This window comes from Bacillus rossius, chromosome 8, assembly GCF_032445375.1.
Source record: "Bacillus rossius redtenbacheri isolate Brsri chromosome 8, Brsri_v3, whole genome shotgun sequence".
NCBI lineage: Eukaryota > Metazoa > Arthropoda > Insecta > Phasmatodea > Bacillidae > Bacillus > Bacillus rossius.
In genome coordinates this window covers 42,836,847-42,861,615 of record NC_086336.1, presented here as the reverse complement: position 1 = coordinate 42,861,615, position 24,769 = coordinate 42,836,847, and the positions used below count along the sequence as shown (strand labels likewise).

Sequence of the window (24,769 nt, the reverse complement as noted above, 5' to 3'; positions counted from 1 at the left end):
CCACCCAAGCTCTGCTCCAAGTTGGGAAAAAATGCCACGAAAGCGAAGAGTGTAACGACACGCAGTTCACACGATAAGTGTTGTGTGATAATAGAATTATGTGTTTTAAATCCGTCCGTTTTGTATGTAACATTGTCTCTCTTGAAATATATATTCTGATATAAACTTTGGTGTCGATAGAAATAAATTAACGGAAAATTATTTCTGAATAAGGGAAAAATAGATTTAATCATTCAGGTAGAATAAAGTGATTTCCCCATCTTAGCGTAGTATCTATTATATTTCTCAATGATTTTATAAATTAATCTCGGGGACAAATATCAAAGTTTGTTTCTGATAGTAGCTAAATTTTTAAAATGAATATATCGTACAACTGCTTCAGAAAAAACTAACATCTACAAAAATAATATTGTTATTTTTTTATATTCTAAGCAATAATATCATCTTTGATTACTAAATAATGAACGCCAATGGCAGGGTTTAAAGTTCCGTATTAATTAAACAATATTTAAATGATTTATCAATTATGTATCTAATTCGTTTTCATTGTATTCATTTATCATGCCTATTAAATTTGTTTCATATTTTTACAATTATTTGCTTTTGCATGTCGCTAAGGCTAACCACATTAGCAAACTGCTCGGTACTCAGAAGGTTGATGTGTGTTCACCCCGTAGTAAATTCATTATGTATTACAGGCCAATTAAAAAAATACATTTAAAGCTAAAAAAATTATCCATTATTTTCCAAATTTAATATAAAACCTCGCAATAAAAAACATGGACTCAGCTCACTGTTCTTGAAAAAAAATAATTTTGCTTTCAATTAAGCACACAATAATCATAAAAATTCCCAAACGTGACCGTAAAATAAATTATAAATAAAAAATTAATAAATTTATTTCAGTTTTTTTGGTGATGCTTATTTCCAAGTCTTATTTTAAGTGTAAATACAAATTCGCTGATGATCAGTTCCACACACGAAATAAATTGGTGTGGATGTTTAAGTTAAGCTAAAGCGCGTGAATATTAGTAGACATTACTTTGCTGACTGCCTGATGCACAAACTTACTTAAGTGAGTTTGAAAACCATGTTAATAAAACCAACTCGGTATTTAGATTGTTCACAGAGATATATTGGAGATGAAGAATGGTTTCGTTTAGTACCGCATAACATTTTCCAAACTTTCTTCCACTTAAAAAAAAAATCTATTTGGATCCCCTCGACAGAATTTCAGAAATCGCTATATCTCAACTAAACACAAAACAGGTCAGCCTACCTGCATTTGACCTGCTCACAGACTTTATGCTCTCGCCAGTAGCATAATATATTCTAGGTCCTAGTGTTTCAGTTGAAAATTTTTATATAGTCGCATTTTTAATAGTTTCACCAGAACCTTAACTGTTGTTGCTTGATAGTAAGTAGACATTTTTTAGAAATCAATCACTGAAAAAATTATAAGGGGCCAATTTAATTTCTTAAAATTTTGATTTGTTAGGACGTTTTAAAACTGCACATAAATTGTCATTTATTTATGTTGACGAGTTACAAAAATTATAATATCCTATAAGATATTTTTGTTTCATACACGTTAGTTATAAGTATAAATATATATCATTGTTTTCATCGTACAATGTGATAGTGAACGTTGATAAACTTATTTAATTAATTATTACATTTTTTATTTTGATTTCGAGTAAAGGTATACAAATGGACAGAAAATAATTAAACATAGTCATATATTTATTTAATTAACTGTGTTACGAAACGACTTGAGTGATTGCTGAAATTGTGTGTGACATCATTTTTACATGACCACATACATAAGTACGAAATAAATTAAAGAGAGACATTATGCACTATGACCCAAATAGTAATACTTCAAAAAGTATTAACTTGGTTTGAACGAAAATGGAGGAAATCCTCCTTAGGAGTAACGTAATTTGTATCGTAAGGATATTAAAGAATATTCGGAAATTCCCTTCTAGTAGAAACGCACAAGCTGTTTGGGCCAACTTGAAACATTTGCGTCTACCAATGTTAGCCAGAGAACTTTGCGACCCACTCGAACTCATTTCTCGGCATCGGAAACAAATTTGTTAAGCACAGAGGAAACTTTTTTATATATTTCTTTCAAGTTTATGTACGTTCTAAAAAAAAAAGAATGCGTTGAATGAAACTGTGGGGTTTCTTTTCCACGACCTCGATGTGGTAGCTTTGGTGAACTTCTCGCCGCGTACCAGACTGGAAGTTTTCTGTTCTTCAGAAGACATGCCCATATTTCCTTATTTGCAGCACGACGTGTTCTGTGGAGCCTTCTCTTAGTAGTGGAGGCCTGCGGTTATAAACTACTAATGAACAAAAATCCTGCGTTTTCTTCTTTCGCCCTGCCAAAACTTTGCCGCTGCAAAGTTTTTCCATTCAGTTCCCGACCATGTCAGAACCACAGCGGTCCCATAACTTTTATTGTCTTCAAATAGTCTTGTCGGACAAACGGATTTTCTTAAGGAAAAAATGAAACTACAAACCAGGAGCAGTACATAAAAGTAAAGGACGAATTACTGGTTACTAAGTAACACAAATTTTCATTTGTTAAAAATCTTGCGTTCTCTGATGATAGATATGAGTAACCAGAACAAGGGATACAAACTTTTTTTTTCGATTCCACGGGAATGAGATTTTAATATAAGAAGAAAAAAAACTAGATATTCAAATAAAACAATAATTATCACTCAAGCAAAAAAAAAATGTTTCAATTCTTTGGACCTTTCTTGCGGAGAGTTAAGTTGAGAGAAATCTGGAGGGATTCGTAATGGAAAGAGAGATTTCATCAACCAACTACGCGGAAAGACTGCAAAGATACATAATATGTGTCAGGTGAATGTCATCACTGACAGTATTCGCAGAGTTCCCTGAGGTAAATGGAGATGCTTTATCAGAACGACAGTAAAAGGTCAGTAACTTTACGTATTCACTTAACAGCAACACTATTACAATGTTTACAAGCATGGCCCCCCCAAGGGTGGGGCTAGGTGTACCCCTGGGTCCCGGACCCAGCCCTGTTTATTTTTATCTCAGGGTGTGAAATTAATATACATGCTCGCTGTGGTTACTTTAAAGTAAAATATTTTTTATAAATAAAGCTTAGTTTGGACTTATAAAACAGTAACCATAATTTTACCCTGTATTTTCAGGTTAAATATTATTACAAAAAGAGTGTAGGTAAGAAATAACCATGCAATTATAATGTAGAACGTGACTGTAAAATTGTGTGTGTGGGAAGGGAGCCCGTTTCCGATCCTGGGTCCAGGGCCCGTAATCAAATGTGGGGGCCATTTTTACAAGTCTTCAAGTGATGTTTGTTCCAACACGGAAGTCGCATCAGAAATTAAGTGCATGCGCAGTTTCATATGAAGAAATGATAACTTCCTGCGTAACTTTATAGAGATTCTTATTTTGTGTTAACTTAACCAATGATTAAAAATCTTTACCGAATGGCGAGAAAAAAAGTCTTGCGTACAATTATTACAAAATTTACCATTTTGATATACGCAACGCATCCTAAGGACGAGCAAGAACGAAGTTCCATAAAGATCAGCCTCTACATCACTCTTCCGAGAAGACAGGTATCAAAAAAAAAATCGCGCTAGGGAAAAAAAACCACTCCTCAAGTAATGAATAGAAAGTGGTAGATGAATAAGTGACAGGCCCAGAGAGAGATAGAGAGAGAGAGAGAGAGAGAGAGAGAGAGAGAGAGAGAGAGAGAGAGATGGGAACACGCGGAAGAAAGGCGCGAGTGGAGTGAAGCCCCACGCCTGTACGTCGGAACGTGGAGACCACCCTTATTTATATTCATGTGTTCAGGAATTTGTTTGATTAGTTCTAGACGGGCTGCACCCGGGCGAGTTGCCAAAGCAGATAACACGTGTAGACCACGAGTGCAGGAGGTATACAGGAGAACACACACACACACCTACGGACGGGGAGAAATTTCGCGGAATCAGTGACAAGGATAGACAGCACGAATCCATTGCACACTCGAGCTAACGTCACCTGTTCATTGGCTGCTGGGGGTGATTTAGTTTCCTAGGCGTCGTGAATGTAAAAGTACCGGGAGTGGAATTATTTTTTAAAAATTTAACGTATCAATGAACTTTTCTGTAATCTGCTGTGGGGAAGTGTTTAGAGCACACAAGCACATGCGCTGATTGTACTTGAGCGATCGTCCCTGCGAATTTAAATTTTCGTTATTTAAAACGTTATTTTTTTAAGGAGTGAAATGCTGTAGTAGGCGTAAAATGTTAACTCTTCCAATGAGGGACGAAACAAAAAATGTACCATTATTTAAATGCTTGAACAAAGAAATGCTTGCTTGTGGCCATATGCAGCATTAGGCAGCGACTACTTACATTGTTACCACAGTTCCACCCTTCTCCTCGTGTGTCACGCGACATCGTGACGTCAGAGGGCTGGTACCTCAAGTCGTCCATTCCGCGTGGCCTAACAGCGGGGGGTGCCATCGGGTGCGTGCAACACAGGCCCAACTACTGTAACAGTCCAAGAGTAGTGTGTTGAAGGCAACTGAAATATAACAAATTCAGTGTTGCAAAACTGGATTATTTTTTTGGGTGTTGCAAATAACTAAAAAAAAATCAAAATGATATTATTTTACAGATTACGTTACAAACTATAATGTTACTAAATCTGAACATTTTCCGTTGAGATATTAATGGTGGTTTTTTTACTAAAGTAATCATACCAAATTAAAGTGATACATAGGACCACAACACACATTCAACAAATGATTTATCGCTTTCATAATAAGTAATTTTGTTGTGCTTATGGTACAGATCACATCAAATACATTTTATTAAGGAAAAATGGATTGTTAATAAAAAAATGGTACACAAAAGTACTTAATTATCATCTTTAGAGTGAAATATTTTGAAAATTATGCTTCCTAACCCAAAAAACAAGAACAATTTTAATGTGTTCATGCATGACTGTTTTACATAGAAAAATTAAAAAAAATCTGTCAATGTGGCCTTAAGTTCTATTGTTAATAGTAGAGCAGAAGTTTTACCATGCAAATTTTTGTGTAAATTCAGAAATGTTTATGTAAAATGACAAATATTTGTAAATTTGTACATTTACATGAAAAAAAAACTGTATCACTACAAATTATTGTTCACAGTAATACTGGGTTCGGATTATTCCCGGGAATTTATGATTTTCGTTGCCCTGTTATCTCCAATAGTTAAAGTTATTTGTAAACCGTTCCCTGAATAGCTTTCCTGTATTTACTGCGCACATAATAAACATGATACGAGAAAGGGCCAATTATTGAAAATTTGATAATTTTTCTATGAATTAAAAATTGTGCTTCAATCAAATTTCAATTAAAATTTAAAACTCTTCGTAATTTTTTCGTAAGAAACACTCAGTATCAACTAAAATATCTGGTTTCCAAAGGAACCTTTTGTAAAAGTATAGAAAATATTTTTCTGTGTATGGAAGATATAAAAGAAGAAAAAATAGTTGTATCAAACATCTCAAATAGCTCTTGACAATCCAAAGTTGTTTTGTTGACCTAATTTTAATTGGAAGAAATGAACTCATGCATTGAAATATGAAATATTTATTGCTACGACACTTATTTTATTTACAGGTTTATCGAATTTTTAAGTGTTACATTCCAAACCTCGCCTTCGCAATTTAGTTAATATGAAATAAACATACGTACATAAGCAATAATTTAATAAACATAAATACATAAACATAATATCAAATAAACATACATACGTAAACATAATTTCAAAAACACATACATAAACAATATAAATGAATAAATATACGAACATAAACATAATATGAAATAAACATCATATATCATTATAAAATGTACATAATTTATATTAATATGCAATATTTAATTTTATTTATTTAAAAGTATGACATTCCCACCGACAGTCATTAGACTTGGATGGCGGCACGACAAATATACACGGACAAACCTAAGGTTATCACCGCAAACACATGGACTCCCATTTTTGTTGAATAAATTATATTGTACGACTCAGCTGAAGTATACTTTTTTATGGCTTATGAAATACTAATTTACGTACGCTAGTGTAACTTCAGTGTTCGTAGTACCTGCGACAACCCAAGATTCCGCCAGATGTAAAATGACTGAAAATTTCCAAATTCATCCAGTAATGAAAGTAGTAATTTTCAGTATAATACTTTTGTGTAGAGACTTTTTTTATGTAGAGACTTCCGGTGAAACAATTTATTGGCCGTATAATTTTAAAAAGAGTGTGAATATGACAATCTAGTATAAATATTCCTTGAAATCATTCGTCATTATAAAGGTGCTTCGAGATCGATAATCTTCTCAACAAAACGAAATTTCATATTACTTAAATTGAACTCTTGGCACACCTGCCTCTTGTCACCAGATCGCCTTAAAATTATTTGTCACATATACCTTCCCAGTGAAGTGTTCAATCAAAGTCTAATTCTTCTTTCTTTTCGAAACATATCTAAATAAACTGGTCAAAACAAAGAATATTTTTGTTGTTACAATTATTTCAATCCATATAAAATAAAATAAATAATATGTCTAAAATTTTTCGTGTGGGCACTCATTATGTGAGGAAAACCAGATTTTTGCACGTTTGATCCAATATGATAAACAAGCAATCTTCGTTGAAAGTACGTTAATGTACTGTAATTTTCTAACAGCGTATACATTTCTTTTGTCCCTTATGCTAGTAAGGATAGCGTCTGAACTATTAGTTTTAATAACTACCCGTTGATGAAAATAATTTTTAATTATGACAGCGCCCAGTCATTGCTTTGTTTGACACATTATGTGAATATGATCAAGAATAGAGGCCTATGGTCAGGTAGATTTCATGTCAAGCCATACAGCTGTCCCACAAGAGCCTTGGGATGTGAATGATAAACATCCGCAATTATTTGTATCACGAACGAGTTAAAAAAAAAAATTCACGGACTTAACAATTACGTACGGCGGCAATACGGTCTCCCCATAAACGTTTCTCACCCGGTCATCATAATCCTGCGGTCATCCGTATTATAGGTCAGCCCGTCTGCTGCCAAGCGTCTGGCCTCGATGTCAAAACATTGGCTGGTCTGAACATCTCTCCCTCGCCCCGTGACGTTTCAAAAGGCTCATTCGTGTCCCGCGGCGGACGTGAGTGTGCTGCGTCGATCCTCCTGACAGCGCGCGTGTATCGATAGTTTGGCGCGATCGATCAGTCGCCGCGCGTCTCCCGGTCGCTGCGAATTGCGATTCCGTTGTGTTCGCACGTCGAGCGGCATTAGTAGCTTCCGTGGATTCGCTGCTAGTTTTTATAGGCGGTACGCTGTCAACAGCATTTACTTTTATTGAAATATTTTCCTAGTTTACGACATGCAAAGATTGTTTTTTTTTTCTCAAGGTAATAAAGTTTTTCGTTCAAGTATGAGTTGTATTTTATTATTTCCATTAATATAAAGAAAAAAAATTATTATGCCTAGATAAATACAATTTACGAGAAAATAAATTGTAAGGTAAAATTACTATCGTCTATCGATTTTATTTTTGAAGGCCTCTAAAAGCCTCTGTAGAGTACTTTTGGCGTGATAAATGTTCCAGTTACTTTAGTTGGAAGTTAAAAGGGCTTATTATTAAAGTGTTTGGTTCTCCTAAAAATTAAAATAAAGTTTACTTTTTTTTAGCTTTAATACATAAAAATGTATTATACTATATTCATCACTGTACATAATTGGTAAGTCCAGGATAATTTTAACTTATTCGTTATACAAATGGAGGATATTTCTGATTTACATTAGGTATAAGTCTATTTGTAGGACAGCTGTAATTATTAACTTGAATACCATCAGACCAGAGGCCTGTTGACTAAAAGAAACCGAGAGATTTGTAAATTAATGGCACTTACTTAGTGCTGTCATAACTACATAAATATTGTTACGATTAACCGTGGGTGCGTAAAGGATAGCCCAATTAAAGATTTTTATCGCACACAGTTTTATTTATTACCACTACTTGTCACTTACAATTCATCTTCTAAATTGGCAGATAATTAATTACACGTAAAGAAATGTCAATTCCCCAGTCACTCGTTTCACACACCTCGCTGGGCCGCACTTCCGGCGCAACTCTCGCCGCAGCACCCCTCGTGGGTCTCCGCCGCGGGACTCCGTCGCCGCACTCCGCCGCCGCCGTCACACCCTTCGCCGAGATCCCACACGACGACTCGCTCGCCACTTCACTCGGGACTCCGCCGCGCCCACGACTCTATCGCCCGGAAACTCCCGACTCCACTGAACTCACTCACTCCCTGCCCTGGAACCTTCGTCCAAGGACTTCGCCACTCTGCCGCACCCGCGGCACTATCGCCCGGAAACTCCGCCGCAGAAGAACTCCCGACTCCACTCACTCACTCAGACTCTCTGCCCTGGAACCTTCGTCCAAGGACTTCGCCACTCTGCCGCACCCACGGCACTATCGCCCGGAAACTCCGCTGCGGGAGAACTCCCCGCTGAACTCCTCTCGAAGGTCGGCCCAACCTCCTTATATAGCCCTTGGGTTCCCGTCCAGAACAATCGGGCATGTCTCCGTGATATCGCGCGACCTTCGCCGTCGAAATGCCCAGAAACGCGTCGTGAGTCCTCGAAGGACTCGGCGGCTACTTAAAGAACGCCGATAAACGCAACAAGCATCGGGTTCCCAATAAACGCGCCGATAAACATGTCTAAGTCCTTTTATTCCGCATTGCGGCCTCTTTTAAGTAACTCGATCTGAGGCAGGTGCGCGCTGCGAAGGTCAGGATGTCGCGAGATAGTATGACACGAGATACCAGGGAGAGGATGCGGGTGGAAGGGGGCGCAGACAAGCCGAACGAGCGCGGAGATGCCTAGCACTGCAGCCAAGCGCGATCGTAACAATATATTAGTTTCCCTTGCCGCGCAGGTATTAAAAATAATAGTTTATTCACAACCCTTACTACCAGAGGGGACAACTGAAATGTAAACCAGTTTAGACATTACAATAAATTTACGGCCTTTTAACGAAGAATGTTCCTAAAAAAAATTTATTTCGTAGAAACCAAGCAGGATTTCAACTATAAAATACTGTGTTTCTTGGAAACTGGGTGGGCAAACAAGTTAAAAGGATAGTTTTGCTATGCACTTATTTAGGTTTTTATTTAATACTTCATAGTTTATTTTCAAAGTAAGTGAACTCAGAACTCTTAAAATTACATATGCGTGAATTGACGTAAATGTCTGGGTAAATTGTAACTAGGGTTCATCGTAATTTTTGAAGTGAAAATTTATAACAGCTTTGTTGATTGTGAATGTGTGTCTCTAATGATTATTTCGTGTACTGTTGTAAATATTAATTAAGGGATTTTCGCGTGAATTAATTTCAATGGTTCCCTTGCATTGTATCAAAAATTTACCAAATTAATCTCAAAGCAGTAAAAAAATAGTCACGCAAGTGATAGTAATTATTAGCACCTACGTTCCTTTTTTTTTTACGCTATTAGATAAAACATGAGAAATTGTGAGACGAAACGTAATACGCTAGAGCACCATTGTGGTAACGTTCAAGAAAAGTCCTTAAATGATAGTGACGATAAGCAATTGTAAAAACGCACTTGGTGTGTCAGACTGAGCCTTAAAATATTTATGCGGGTCGCTTCTGGTTGAAACTGGAAGAGTCTCGGTACCTGAGCTCCTTTTTAACTTATACACGCCAGCGGGCAAACAGCACGACAGGATGCTGGGTGAAAAGGGAGGGGGGTTGAAGCAAGGCACTACGAAAATTAACTTTTCATTTTCCGCTGTAACCACGCAAAACGAAATAAAATGTTGGTGGTTCAGAACTTCCCGTGAAATCTTTTTCCTTGAACGTTGCGTTTTAGCTAACCGAATGTTCTTGCCAGGAAAAAAAAAGAAAATTTAACCGGAAAATAGAGGAGCTTGACGGATCAACCACTTTGCTTATTATAACTGTCGTGATTCGAACCAAAATTAAAATAATTAAATACGAACTACTTACATTTCAAATAATTAGAAACATGTTATTTCCCATTATTAAAATAATTCATAATTTTTATTAATTTCTTTATAGTTATATTATAGTCAAAACGTTTTAAATTATTTTTTTTTTTACATTTATGAATGTGCATCTCAAACTAAATAAAATATAAAATAATTCGCCTGCATGATAAATAGTCACAGATATTTCACATTTTATTTTGATGTAGATAATTTTTACGCTGCATTAATAATACCATGAGCGCATTACCTGGCAACGTACAACAAAGGGTGATTTTTAATAAATCATCATGATGCAGTTTTCTTCTGTGCGATCTCCGTTTCCTAGCAAACACGTGTCACGCACTTGAAATAGGTCAGCTGTGATTTCGGACGTCTCGCACATCATCAAGTAAGCGTAAGACTCTCCTAATATTAAGTGATTTTTTTATTTCATACTAAGCTCATCATACGCCGCAATTTATTGATATAGGTAGGTATTTCTTTGGTTTACATGTTTCCCTGAAACTTTAATTCATACTAAGTATATTTAAGTGTCTAAAGCGTTTTCACCTTTTTGTTTTTTAATTTTTCCGGCAAAGCTGAGTATCTCAGCCGTTTATACGTGTGGTTAGAACGACTGGTTGGTGAACCAAACGATCCTGGGTTTGCATTCCAGGTGGTTAATGATTTTTCCACTTTTGGAACATCTTCCCGTGTCGAGGACTCGCTGATATGTTGCATGTTGCCCCTTCGCCTCTGTTTCAAACTGCCACGAAAGTTATATTTCCTGTTCATACCACTTAGATATTTAGTAATAAATATTCGTCAGCCACGTGAACTGAAGGGTCAGTAACTAATTAAGTCAATTAAAAAATATCGCTAATAACAGATACAATCACAAATTATTCATTTTAAAAAAATTAGTTGAAAATAATTGTATGTGCTTGTATATTTATTTAGTTATAAATACTTATTTAATTTCTGTTGATTCCGAATGAGTGTATGAGCATAGGCTCTACGATAAAGAATAAGTCGTTAAAAAAAAGTAATGTTTGTTTGTAAAACCTTTTATGGGTTTATTTTGAACTGTACTCCAACTCCAGCAAGTGTAATATTAGTATGCAATTTTTTATTTTTTTTTTTTTTTTTTTTTTTTTTTATTATTTAGAAAATCAAGCTTGTTGGTCATTATTTGCTGTTTTCTTCTCTAAACTGATGCTGAGTTGCGTTTCGATCGACCTCCAGGATTCCAGTTTTCTTCTCTGATCTGAAGTCGTCGGAAGCCCCGGGCGCCAGCGATGGCCGAAGAAGACGAGTTGACGCCCTTCCAGCGGTGGTCGAGGTACCAGCAGTTCGTCACGCAGCGGGAGACAGGCATCTGGCTCCTCAACAGGGGCCAGCCCCGTAAAGGGTTCCCGTTCCTGGAGAACGCCCTCCAGACCTTTCCCAAGGACATACGATCCCTCACAGGTAACTTGTTATTTTTTTTCCACAATGACACGAAAACCTATTTAAAAGCCATCAGAACATCGACAGTGTAACTAACTATTCTCGGTTATTTTGGGGGAAGACATCAAAACCTTTCCCAGGAACGCCAAACCCATGACAGGCAACTATTCTTGTTATAATATATATAAAGCCAATGAAACTTTTCCCAAGGGCATCACAACCCGAACAGATAATTATTCTATTTTTTTTTTGTATTTTTAATGCAATAATCAAGACCTTTACAAAGAACTTGGCTTCTATGTTGTAGCCGCGTCCTTGGCGAATAATTTACTCAGTAGGAAACTGCTCCCTGATGGCGAATGCAATGTCGACCGAAACGTCGGTGAATTATTCAACCAACGATGCGGCTACAACCCGAAAGCCAAGCTACTTCATACAATGGCCCAGTGAAAGCCTGCGAACATTGTTAACTTTACGAGGAACATCTAAACCTTAAGGGGCCCGCCTCGTCAGGGGTGTATGTGTGTTAGTGAGGCGGGATGATAAGCGCGACGCTCGCTGGTGCTTCTAGCGCGGTATAGCCTCTAAGCGCAAGTCTCTGAACTGGCGCGCATTCGTCTCGTCGTCACAGGATAACTGTGAAATTTGAGCGGTGACCGTAACATTATATGGTGGAGAAATGAAGATAAAGGTGTTATGCAAGCCCCTTAAGTGCTTTCAAGAATCTGTACTGATTGTTTTATGCCTAAAAATTACTCTGAAAACACGCGTTTTAGGCATTTTAACGCTTCTAAAAATACAGTTTAAATACTTAATCCGAAATTAAAAGTACTTTTCGGTCCTCAGCGAACTCTTAAATGCTATTCGTAAATAGGCCCCACTCGGATATCTTGAGTAGTTTTGAAATCGCGTTGTTTTTCCTGAAGCTCTGCACACCGTATGTGTGCCCAGGTAGGCGGGCCCCTTAACGGTATAACTTGATGTAAGCTTTTGGACATACGCCACTGCTAAAGCTTTAGCAATGGCGTACGTCCAAAAGCTTACATCAAGTCATGCACCCCCATTGCACAAATCTTTCAAAGATAACATTAATGCCCGGTATGGACCCGGTATGCATATTTATCCGAGGAAGTTTGAAAAGAAAATAATTGCTCTATCACAATGTTCCAACAACTTGACTTTTCTCTGTAGCTTTAGCGATGGCGTATGTCCAAAAGCTCGCATCAAGTCGTGCACTCCCATTGCACAAATCTTTCAAAGATGATATCTTAACTGTATATATACGAGTAATTTATTTCTCTTCGTATCACGGTTGAACAATCAGTGAATTGCCTGTGGTTTCGTGACGTTGCGGGAAGGACTCCCCCATTCGGGTTGCGAACCGTCATCGGGTGCGAGCAGAAAGTTACGCCCTTTCGACCTGACGTCCGGCAGGCAGGGCGCAGTGCAAGCTGGACGAGTTCGAGTACGAGGAGGCCATCCGGCACGCGGCGGCCGTCTCCGCGGTGGACCCCGGCTCCCTGGAGGCCAAGTTCCTGGCCGCGAGGGCGCTGTACGAGCTGGGCGACTTCGAGGAGTCTCTGGTCGTGTTCCACCGCGGCCGCAGGCAGCTGAGGACCCCGGGCAAGTTCGAGTCGGGGCGCCAGACGGTACGCGCGCAGACTCCCGGGGGCGTTGGCACAGTCCATTATCAGCTTTGAATATATATATATATATATATATATATATATATATATATATATATATATATACTGTATAGAAGTCGCGAGTGGATATGATTTACTCTACGTTTTTTCAGAAGCGTATGATGATCAGCTTGGGAACTTCACCGCTGCAGTGCCGCTGCCGTAACGCCCTGCATCGTCTTAGGTTGTTATTTACACGTCAGAGCGCAGCACTGTCGCCCGCTGTCATTCCCCCGCACCCCCCCACCCCCCATCATTCACAGCAACTCAAGTTCGTTCGTCAGGAGGCGGAAGGGGTGTTTGAAGAGTTCGACACTTGTCCGCTAGGGACCACCACAATGTCGATGCCCTAGAGATGGTGGCGATTGCGGCGGTGAATTAACCAACTACCTCATAACCGTATTAGAAATTTTAACCTGGGCTGGCGACTTCTATACAGTATATATATTCAAAAATATCAGTTTAACCTTTTTTATAAACGGATAACGGATGGATGGAGACCCGTGAATTTCGCGGATTCAATGACCTCCAGGATATAGACTCCAATATCCTCTACACGCTCGGGCAAATGCCAACTGTTCATTGGCTGTTGACTTGTGAGTCGTCTCGTCTCGACTGGGTGGCCTGTGATTCGACATTTCTTTTGAGTGAGGGTCCTCTAATTGGCCCCTCAGTCCTCCAGATTAACAGAGAACCAATGACAGAAGCAGCACTAAGGTATAATTATTTTTAATTTTAGCATGAAACGAAATGAATCCGCGAAATTCACGGGTCTCTACGGATGGACAGTTAAACTGATCGCCGAAGTTTCCGGGTTGTTGTTTTTTTTTTTTTTGTTTTTTTGCCCTTGCCTTAGGCACTTCTTCCCCGGACCACTTGAGGACATGCATCCTTGATGGAGTCATTTTCATTGGCTGAAAATCTGAATTCCCGCCCCATGATATATATCCCCCTAAAACTAGTTGTAGTGTGGGGGGGGGGGGGGGGTGACGGCGTCTCTATTGGCTTACCAGAAAAGTACCGTATTGAAGGGGAAGGGCTGTCTCTGTCTATTGGCTCGGTAGAAAAGTAGGAGTGTCTTCGACTCACTGGCGATCACTTGAACAGTCTACCAGTTGATACCGGCCCGTTGGCACTGCCGTCACCTCGCTCGCCGGCCAGGACCTCATCCCATCTCATCGGCGACCGCTTCAATAAACGGTACCCTGTGCGAGGCTAGAAACTGGTTCCAACGCATTCTAGCGGGAGGTTTCGCAACCATCGATATAATCGTTACGGAAAAAAACAATACTGGGGATAGCAGCATCATGTACTTTTTTTTTAAGTTGCGATTATTTAATATAATAAAAAGTTTATACTAAATAGTTTGCGCACACGTTAGATGACTAGAAATTAATATGATAAGAGTGAATTTTTACAATGTGCGTACAAAATGCAACAAAATTTTCTCTTAAATATGGCGGGCCCACGTGTATGAACATAAACCCGCATATAGTCACTTCAATATACAAGGGGACGACATACTAAACGGCATGTAAGTCGCGTCCAGAAATTTAGTTGATAAAATATTTTATTTATATTTATCACGCTCGGTTTAAAGTTTTATTAAATTCATTCCAGGATAGTTTCGCTATCGTAAAGTTTCATTTGGCACACCATCACGCTTGGTAGGTTCCCCCGATTATCACAAAAATTACTACCTACTAGTTTAATGTAGCCAGAAGCGTGTCCACCATCTGGACGAAATCAAACGAAATCACGAAATCAAACGAATAGGACACCAAAATCCGTTCCCTAAAAATGAGGGACTGGCCGTGTCCTATCGTGCACTAGGAATACGGTTAGAGTACAGGTGTAGCATATTCTGTACCTGAACCCTTATTTTTGTGTCTTGGAATACCTGCCTTACAGTGGAAACTGAAATCATGTTTTGCGCTACATGTGACGTTATATGATGGATAAGCCCATAACTACTAGCAAAAAAAAAAAAAAATAACTTGGGCGGGAGGTCCAAACACAAATAATAATTTAACTACAAGACAATTAATTGTTTAGTAGAAGACAATTACTGAGCAGAAAAACACTTAATGTTCTATTTAAATGAGTAGGAGATGATCTGATTCCGATTTGCTACATCAAAAAAAAATACGTAGCTACTAAAATAAAGTGAGCTTATTATTTACTGGTTTGTTTGCCTGATAATAGCCGATGCAATACTTCTAACGATTAATGTAGCTACGTTAGTAATATATTATAAAAGCTACTATCTGGCGGGTGGGCCCTTAACTACTTCAAAACTAGTTCTCAGTCTCGGCAGTTAGAGTTTCTCACCATTACAGTACGTACGACTCCGGTGTACTTGTGTTGGTGAGGCGGGATGATAAGTGCGACGCTCGCTGGTGCTTCTAGCGCGATATAGCCTCTTGAGATTGCGCGCAGTCTTCACGTCATGCATAGGGAAACTATGAGCTTTGAGCAGTAACCGTAAAATTATGTGGAGGAGAAATGAAGGTATATTTGCAATGCAAGTCCTTGGAGTGCTTTCAAGAACCTCTACCGGGAGTTTCATGCATAAACATTATTCTTATTACAAGCGTTTTATTAATTTTCAATCAATACAATTTAAAAACTTAATTAGGAAACAGTACTAATCAAACTTCAGCGTTTTCTTAATTGAATGTTTTTTTTTTTCGTAAACAGACACCACTCGAATACCTAAATCAGTTTTTCAATCACGTGGATTTTTCTGAAGCTCTGCACACAGTGTGTATGCTTAGATAGGCGGGGAACTTAAGGCAGTGTTCCTAACAACTCAAGAAACGCAAGAACGCAAAAATGAAAGGAAAACAAACTTTCAATAACATCGTTTTCAAATATCTGTTTTGTAAACTTCGCAGGACGCAAAAACGCAACGCTGGCATTGGCCAACTTTGAACTTCCTGAGTTTTCTGCTTACGTTTTGGCCTTCTGTTAATATTTGATGTTACGGGTTTTAAAAACTTTATGTGTTTTATAAAGACAATTTCTTTTTTATATTCATCTTTTTTTCACTTGGAAGTCTTGAAGTAGTGAAAGAAAACTAAAAATTTTAAATCACGTTATTGATTATTTATATGATTTAATTTTAAACACGAGTTATCAAAAGAAGACCTGGGAAGAAATTTTCTTTTCTTGCAGTTCTACAATTTCAAGTTGCAGAGTTGGTGAAGTCTCGCGACTTCCGATCTTTATGAACTACTGTGATTTTATTTTATTTGGTCGTGAATGTCCTTGTTGCTCAGAGTCGTGGCTTGCGAAGATTAAAAATAAATTTCCATTACATTGCAATGTTGAGTGTCTGAAACTTTAGCGCTCTGTGGCGAACGTCTCGCAACAGAGCCGCAGCGCCGAAACAAGAACGGAGCTAACGGTATAAATCGTGCACTAGATAGAGTTATGTGCAATTCTGAAGAGACCACAAATTTTTTTACAAATAAATTGTATAAACAAATTGTTTAACATAGTGTACAAGGTTTTGTTTAAACCCAGTGTATCATTGAGATATAAGTTGTCCACTTCAGTCTGCGAATAGACTGAGAAGATTTTTTTATTTAATTAGTTGTGCTCTCGATGACGCCATTGCCTCGAATCTCACCCCACCACAAATCGGCTTTCAGTGGGCGAAGAGAATGAGAAGATTTTTAAAATTTTATTTATTTACTTGTTTATTCATTATGTTGTGCTGTCGATGACGTCATTGCCTCGACGGCAGTTGAGGAAGTTTTACTCGAAGGGAGGGGACGTGACTTGTTCCGCAGGCGGAGGAGACCATCGAGAACTGCGTGGGGCGCAACGCCGGGCCGATCCTGGTGAAGCTGTGCCCCGAGGTGCACTTGGAGGCGGCGGAGGCGGCGGCGGAGGCGGCGGCTGAGGCGGCGGCCGAGGAGGCGGTGGCTGAGGAGGCGGCGGCCGAGGAGGCGGCGGCTGGTGGCGGCGACGCGGCGCAGACGTCGAGCTCCGAGGCGGCGCAGCGGCGCACGTCCAAGCTGTACCTGGGCTCGCTGCACGCCGACAAGGAGACCTTGGCCCGGCTGCGGACGGCGCACGAGCTGCGCACTTCGCCCCACGCCGAGCAGGCGCGCGCGCTGGCGGCCGAGGGACACGCCCTCCTGGCGCGGACCGAGGTCAGCCGCGTGTCATACACTTTCCTTTTTGACGTGACAACGTCTGATAAACCGATGAACGCCGGCTGCACGCACGAAAAAGTATCCCGTTACGCACAATGTCCCGTTACGCGCATTGTCCCGTTACGCACATTGTACGTCTTGCGCCGCATCTATCCCTCTTCCGCTCGATTGGAACAACCATCGATTTGTCTTTTTTACGAGGCACGTCAAAACTTGAAACACTCCCATTCGTTTCCAACTTTTCCTTATCATCGTCCTATCCTTAACAGAATAACACAGATCGGAAGAAGTTTTAATAGCAAACATGTATTAAAGTTGTAGTTAAAATAATCTCTTCGTTAAAGTAATGAACATATTTGAATTAATGAGTGCAAATAGAAGTAAATTTATCAATTAAATTGTAGATTTCATTTCACTCCTTCTTTGCATCCATACAAAATAGCGATAATTCAATAAAAAATTATTCAATTTTATTCATAAAAGTATGTAATCATTTCATCAATGTTGTGTTATGACGTTGTCACGTTAAAATATCGTCCGTAAACCGACTTTACAGACAACCATTTTTTTTTTAGAAAGGGGCAGGGAGGGAATTTCAAAAAATTTTCATGTGTATACATCTTTACATAGTGGGAGGCAATTAAAAAAAAAACAAATGATAACAAAATCTGTGTTGCAGCTACATATCTATCAACTCCGTCCAAAATTTAATTACACCACTGGTTAGCTAAATGATCAAAGAATTCGTTACGCTAAGTGAAGGACTGTGACGCATCGCGCGTGGTGGAGAGGGAGGCGCCGCCATTTTGATGTCATTTTGCTGCGTTTCGATATTTCCATTTGGAATAACTTTTGACTCGGAGAAGCTACGACGTTCGTTTGGGTTTCAATCGTCAGTTCTTGTCAAAATATGTCGATGGCATGTATAAAACATTAGTGTAAAATAATTACAGTAAATATAAATGGCATTAATATAAAAAATAGCGTATTTTATATTTTCTATAGAAAATATTACCTGTTACGTGTACGTATTCACGTACAACACACGGCCGTGTCCATGACACAGACACACCTCCTTTTTTTTTCTCGAGACAACACTGATTTTATTCTACGGAAAATTGCCGCGTTATGATAATTATGAGACTCAATTTCTAAGATGCGTGCGCACCCATTCAACGAAATTTTCACAGGAAAAAAAAAAGGCTAGGTACAAATAAAAAAAAAATTGCTTTTAAAACTTATACGTTTTGATTGCTATTGAATACTGGTCCCCTTTCCAGTATCTATATTTATGTAAGTTTGCTTATGTTCCCGTATGTATGATTTTTAAGCCTTATAAATTATTGCATTATATTTATTAATAATTAAAATAGTGTCAAAATTTATTACGTTTATTTTACCTTAGACGTGTTAATATTAACCATGAATACTGACTAATGTTTTTATAATTTGATTGAATTAATACTTTACTAACCATATTTATAAAACTACTTGAGTCCTTTTTTATTTTACTTCCATTGATTATTTTCATTTAAATTACAGTTAGTTTCTTTACTATGCCAAATAAGTATAACTAATAACGCACGTTTATAAGTATACGTACCCATTTGTTTATTTTAATTGATATTTAATTCAAGAATATATTTTAAAACCATGGAACAGAAAATCGAATATTCAATTGTCTTTATTATGCTTATTAATGTGCGCAGTTAAAATTGGAAGGCTATTCAGGGAATAGTTTACAAATAACTTTTAACTATTGTAGGTACTGGGACAAAACAAAGAATCTGGTAAGAATCTGAATCCAGTGTGACTGCGAACACTATTTTTAGTGAATTTTTTTTCATGTACAAATTTACAAGTATCTGTAACTTTACATGAATATTTCTCTTCCATTTATAAAATAAAATACAACGTAGCAACTAAACACACCGTATTAGGTCTCAACAGTCAATTAGCATACCAAGATTATAACGTTTCACATTGGCAGTTTACCCGGCGCGGCGTGATGATAATTGCGACGCTTGATAGTGCTTCTGGGAAGGTATCGCCTCTAAGCTCAAGGTTGTGGACTGGCGGGCAGTCTTCTCGAGCGGTAACCGTAACATTAAATGGCGGAGAAATGAAGTTGAAGGTGTTACACGATTCTCTTAAATGCTTTCAAGAATCCATATTGGATGTTTCATGATTTCTTGCCTAAAAAAAAAGGATTCTTAAAACGCACATTCAAGACATTCACTATTATAAATACAAATTTAAGAAATAAGGAAACAGTATTTACTCAACCGTCCTTACCGTATTCTTATTTTTTTTTTTCGCAAACAGACACCACGCAGATATGTTGAGCAGATTATAAACTACGTGGATATTTTTTCTGAAGCTATGCCCGCCCTATTTGTACACAGGTAGTCGTAGTACTTAAAGTAGGATCACATATCAAGAGACATACAAATATGATAAAATTGTGTTTAATTGAATTGAATTCTCCAGGGTAACTTATGAAAGTAGTCAACCTATACTAGTAGCAACTATGCTTTAACAGAGCCAATTTTGTAAAAAAAAAATTATGAAAATACTCATGGTCAAAAATCTTTTGGAATTAAGATGGCTTATTAATTGCCTAACACTCCCCTTCAAAAACTGGCATGTAGGCGTAAACCCTTAACAATAGTTTTCACGAAGACCATCACGTGTTAATATTAAATTTACCGTAGCTCTACACGATTTATCAATTTTTCCGTAGGTTTACAATCCTTAACAATAATTTTCATTTGGGCTTGCCTGCGTAAACAACATTTGTTTCACATTTATAAAGTATAATTTTAACTTAGGCTCATAAGTTTTTGCAAAATAAAATGTATTTATTAAATCACTCTTCCATTAAATTTTACGGTATCGTTTTTAATTTTCTTTAATAAATAGACATTAAAACTTTAAATATGTATCACAAAGTAATTTATTAATTTCCATTGTGCTAATCATTACAATCAATATTTATTTTATGTGAGTAGCTTTTAAATGTGTTCCTAGTTGCCGCATTAGGACATAAATATGGAACAATTAAGCAAAAAGTAGCGTTGCGATATAAAACTCAATTCAACAATAATTTGCAGATTAATTTTTTTCTTCTTATTTTATTTGCTAAACAGATGAAACCAATAGATTATGAGCTTTTCAAAACAGATTCTAAAAAAATGCTACTCAAAAGTAAAGAGAAAAATAATATGCGCTGTTGTATGTAACATAGCTGTTAAAAGTGAACATATGATAAAATAATTTGTTTACTTTGTTTTTAAGGAAATGATGGAGACAATAAGGCCACTTTACACCATCACCCGCTGGCACGAACGACCTTGCAGGACCGTCACTCGGAATCTGGTTGCAAAGAAAATCGAAGAAGCTCAGAAATATGCAGTAGAGGTCGTTGATAAAGTGACAAGTGTTCAAGACACAAAAGACATCAAGGTAAATATAAAATAAAACATGTAAAATTACTCAATCTTAACAAAAAAATATTATTCCTTGGTGGCCATTATCTCGCTGACGTGGAAACGACGAATACGGGCGGTTAGATTAACGTTTTTATTCAAGTTTGATTGCATTTTTTCCTTACACAAAACACTTCTTGTTGAAAAGATTTGACGATAGTCTTTCGGTGGCTCTCTTGTTGTACATTCTCCTTCTACGGCCATTTACTTTCAAGAGTATCTTGCGTGAGGATTATTCAACCCGTTTATTAATGTAAATATACAGCATTCCTCTTGAACCAATTTCCAATTAATTGTTGCGTCCAAATGTTTTATCTGAGATTACTTCCGTTCTTTTTTGTAAATTTATGCATTTTTATAGTGAAACTCCTCTGATGTGGTTTATAATGCAAATAAATCTCCTGGCAAAACATCTGTCTTGTAATGATACCAAACTTATTTCGCATAATTTTCGAATGAACAGTGTGAGGTCTCCAAATCAACTTGAGCGAATTGGCGTTTGTATATAAGTACGTATATGGCTTTCTAACCGTTAATAAATCTATCGAGGGGTTGTTGATTTATTGGTGTCAAAGGGGAGTGAAAAATTTCCAAGTTAGTTAAATCAGGCGAAGTGGGGTATACCATGAAAGTTTTTTGTACATTACATAGCCATTTTTATTTTTATTGTAGGTTTTATGGTTTCAGTCATAATAACCGAAAACGTAGTCAAAATATCCTTTATTATGGTGTTATCTATTCAAGTTGGGGTTAAAATGTATACTCAAATATAAGTTAGGTTTTTCCCAACACAAAAATAAAATTATTTTATATTTCTCGTTGGAAACTATTTATGAAATATATTAATGATCATTGCAGTAAAACATTAACAACTATAATTTGCTAGAAATATTTATCAAATTCTCAATCACACTGGCAAAAACGTACGCATTCGTTTTGAAAAAATTTGCACAATTTTCTACGTTTCGTATTATTTTGTCAGTAGGTTGTCGATCGCACTGTAAATGTTAGTAACTAGGTTGATTTGTTATGATAATAAGTAAGTAGGTACTAACATTAGTCAGTACTTACCTACGCTAAAAATGAAACATCGCTAGGTCTCATTTCGGGTTGAACAACTGGTCGTGATGTTGGAATTATTTGTCTTTTGGGTTGTAGCAGCATCGAAGGTGAATATATCATTTAAATTTCCGTCGAAGTTAATTGCTAAATTGTAGCAGAAAATAGGTTCCACTCTTCTGAAATCCTCAAAACCTAGCTCTGCATCCAACGAAAGAGAGCTCGCCTCTGGTGTTGGCCAAACAGCCCAGCCAACCAGAAGGGGAAGAGGCCACTGATCGGCCAGCACTCCCAGCGAAGCACAGAAGCCCAGCTCCGGTTAGCCAAACCGTCTAAAGCCACACCAGAAGAAAGCAAGGCTCTACCTAGCTGCAACCAATCGGGAAACAGCTCTTCTCTTCCGGGCGAGAGTTATAAAATGGCAGGAAAACTTGCAACAACCTCAATACGCGCGGGCCACAGAGCCCTCGCCCACGAAAGTCAGGGGTTCTGGCAATTATTACTTTACCACGAAACGCGTATAGGTTTCGGCCTGGAACTTAAGGAATCTCCCGTAAAATCACTCTCATTTTTGTTATGAGGGCTCACAAACAGTTCGGCTGTGAGAGACTGACTTCAGCGTGGAGGGGCTGGGGCGACTGAAATGCTGCCCCCTTGAAGGGCAGCCCTACAGGATTTTTCTGACAGAAGTGTTTTTGAAAAGTTGTCTGAATTGTTGCCCCTTGGATGGGCAGCCCTTCAGGATTTTTCTGACAGCGGTTAGTTTGTAAAGTGACCTAACCTAACCTAACCTAACCTAACATATCCTAACCTAACCTGACCTGACCTAACCTGACCTAACCTAAACTAACCACTGTCAGAAAAATCCTGAAGGGCTGCCCATCCTAGGAGCAACAATTCAGACAACCTTTCAAAAACACTACTGTCAGAAAAATCCTAATGGGCTGCCCTTCCAACGGGCAACAATTCAGCTCCCCCGAGGGGCTGTAGTAAAAAAAAAATTGCAATAACCTCAGTAGGTAACAGCGACCTAGAAACTCGGTGATACGTTCGTCTTTGGCACGGCTACGAACCAGAAGCCAAGCAACTCCCAGACGGTGGCCGCGAAAAGCCTGCGATCTTCAATCGTGGTTGAGGTTGCCTTCGCTCCCCGCCCGCAGGTGTTCCTGAGGGCCTTGATCTTCAGTCGTGGTTGAGGGTCACCTCCGCTCCCCACCCGCAGGTGTTCCTGAGGGCCATGATCTTCAGTCGTGGTTGAGGGTCGCCTTCGCTCCCGCCCGCAGGTGTTCCTGAGGGCCATGATCTTCAGTAGTGGTTCAGGTTTTCTACGCTCCCCGCCCGCAGGTGTTCCTGAGGGCCTTGATCTTCAGTCGTGGTTGAGGTTGTCTACACTCCCCGCCCGCAGGTGTTCCTGAGGGCCTTGAACTTCAGTCGTGGTTGAGGTCGCCTCCGCTCCCCACCCGCAGGTGTTCCTGAGGGCCTTGATCTTCAGTCGTGGTTGAGGGTCACCTCCGCTCCCCACCCGCAGGTGTTCCTGAGGGCCATGATCTTCAGTCGTGGTTGAGGGTCGCCTTCGCTCCCGCCCGCAGGTGTTCCTGAGGGCCATGATCTTCAGTAGTGGTTGAGGTTTTCTACGCTCCCCGCCCGCAGGTGTTCCTGAGGGCCTTGATCTTCAGTCGTGGTTGAGGTTGTCTACGCTCCCCGCCCGCAGGTGTTCCTGAGGGCCTTGATCTTCAGTCGTGGTTGAGGTCGCCTCCGCTCCCCACCCGCAGGTGTTCCTGAGGGCCTTGATCTTCAGTCGTGGTTGAGGTCGCCTCCGCTCCCCACCCGCAGGTGTTCCTGAGGGCCATGATCTTCAGTCGTGGTTGAGGGTCGCCTTCGCTCCCGCCCGCAGGTGTTCCTGAGGGCCTTGATCTTCAGTCGTGGTTTAGGTTGTCTACGCTCCCCGCCCGCAGGTGTTCCTGAGGGCCTTGATCTTCAGTCGTGGTTGAGGTCGCCTCCGCTCCCCACCCGCAGGTGTTCCTGAGGGCCTTGATCTTCAGTCGTGGTTGAGGTTGTCTACGCTCCCCGCCCGCAGGTGTTCCTGAGGGCCTTGATCTTCAGTCGTGGTTGAGGTTGTCTACGCTCCCCGCCCGCAGGTGTTCCTGAGGGCCTTGATCTTCAGTCGTGGTTGAGGTCGCCTCCGCTCCCCACCCGCAGGTGTTCCTGAGGGCCTTGATCTTCAGTCGTGGTTGAGGTCGCCTCCGCTCCCCACCCGCAGGTGTTCCTGAGGGCCTTGATCTTCAGTCGTGGTTGAGGGTCGCCTTCGCTCCCGCCCGCAGGTGTTCCTGAGGGCCTTGATCTTCAGTCGTGGTTGAGGTCGCCTCCGCTCCCCACCCGCAGGTGTTCCTGAGGGCCTTGATCTTCAGTCGTGGTTGAGGTCGCCTCCGCTCCCCACCCGCAGGTGTTCCTGAGGGCCTTGATCTTCAGTCGTGGTTGAGGTTGTCTACGCTCCCCGCCCGCAGGTGTTCCTGAGGGCCTTGATCTTCAGTCGTGGTTGAGGTCGCCTCCGCTCCCCACCCGCAGGTGTTCCTGAGGGCCTTGATCTTCAGTCGTGGTTGAGGGTCACCTCCGCTCCCCACCCGCAGGTGTTCCTGAGGGCCATGATCTTCAGTCGTGGTTGAGGGTCGCCTTCGCTCCCGCCCGCAGGTGTTCCTGAGGGCCATGATCTTCAGTAGTGGTTGAGGTTTTCTACGCTCCCCGCCCGCAGGTGTTCCTGAGGGCCTTGATCTTCAGTCGTGGTTGAGGTTGTCTACGCTCCCCGCCCGCAGGTGTTCCTGAGGGCCTTGATCTTCAGTCGTGGTTGAGG

The 24,769-nt window shown here is 39.7% G+C and overlaps 1 protein-coding gene across 1 annotated transcript; it reads left to right on the top strand.

Moving 5' to 3' along the window:
• Positions 1-11,372: 11,372 nt before the first annotated feature.
• LOC134535361 (outer dynein arm-docking complex subunit 4-like) lies at positions 11,373-22,035 on the top strand. The gene is made up of 5 exons (XM_063374432.1): positions 11,373-11,544; positions 12,958-13,172; positions 17,006-17,371; positions 20,672-20,839; positions 22,021-22,035. The coding sequence occupies exons 1-5, from the start codon at positions 11,373-11,375 to the stop codon at positions 22,033-22,035; spliced, it is 936 nt and encodes a 311-aa protein (XP_063230502.1).
• Positions 22,036-24,769: the final 2,734 nt, after the last annotated feature.

Bases quoted from the DNA above. Each gene is read 5' to 3' on its own strand.
- LOC134535361 (XM_063374432.1), top strand. From the start codon at position 11,373: ATGGCCGAAGAAGACGAGTTGACGCCCTTCCAGCGGTGGTCGAGGTAC. The intron at 11,545-12,957 runs GTAACTTGTTAT...GACGTCCGGCAG, and splicing joins GGACATACGATCCCTCACAG to GCAGGGCGCAGTGCAAGCTG. The intron at 17,372-20,671 runs GTCAGCCGCGTG...TTTGTTTTTAAG, and splicing joins CCCTCCTGGCGCGGACCGAG to GAAATGATGGAGACAATAAG.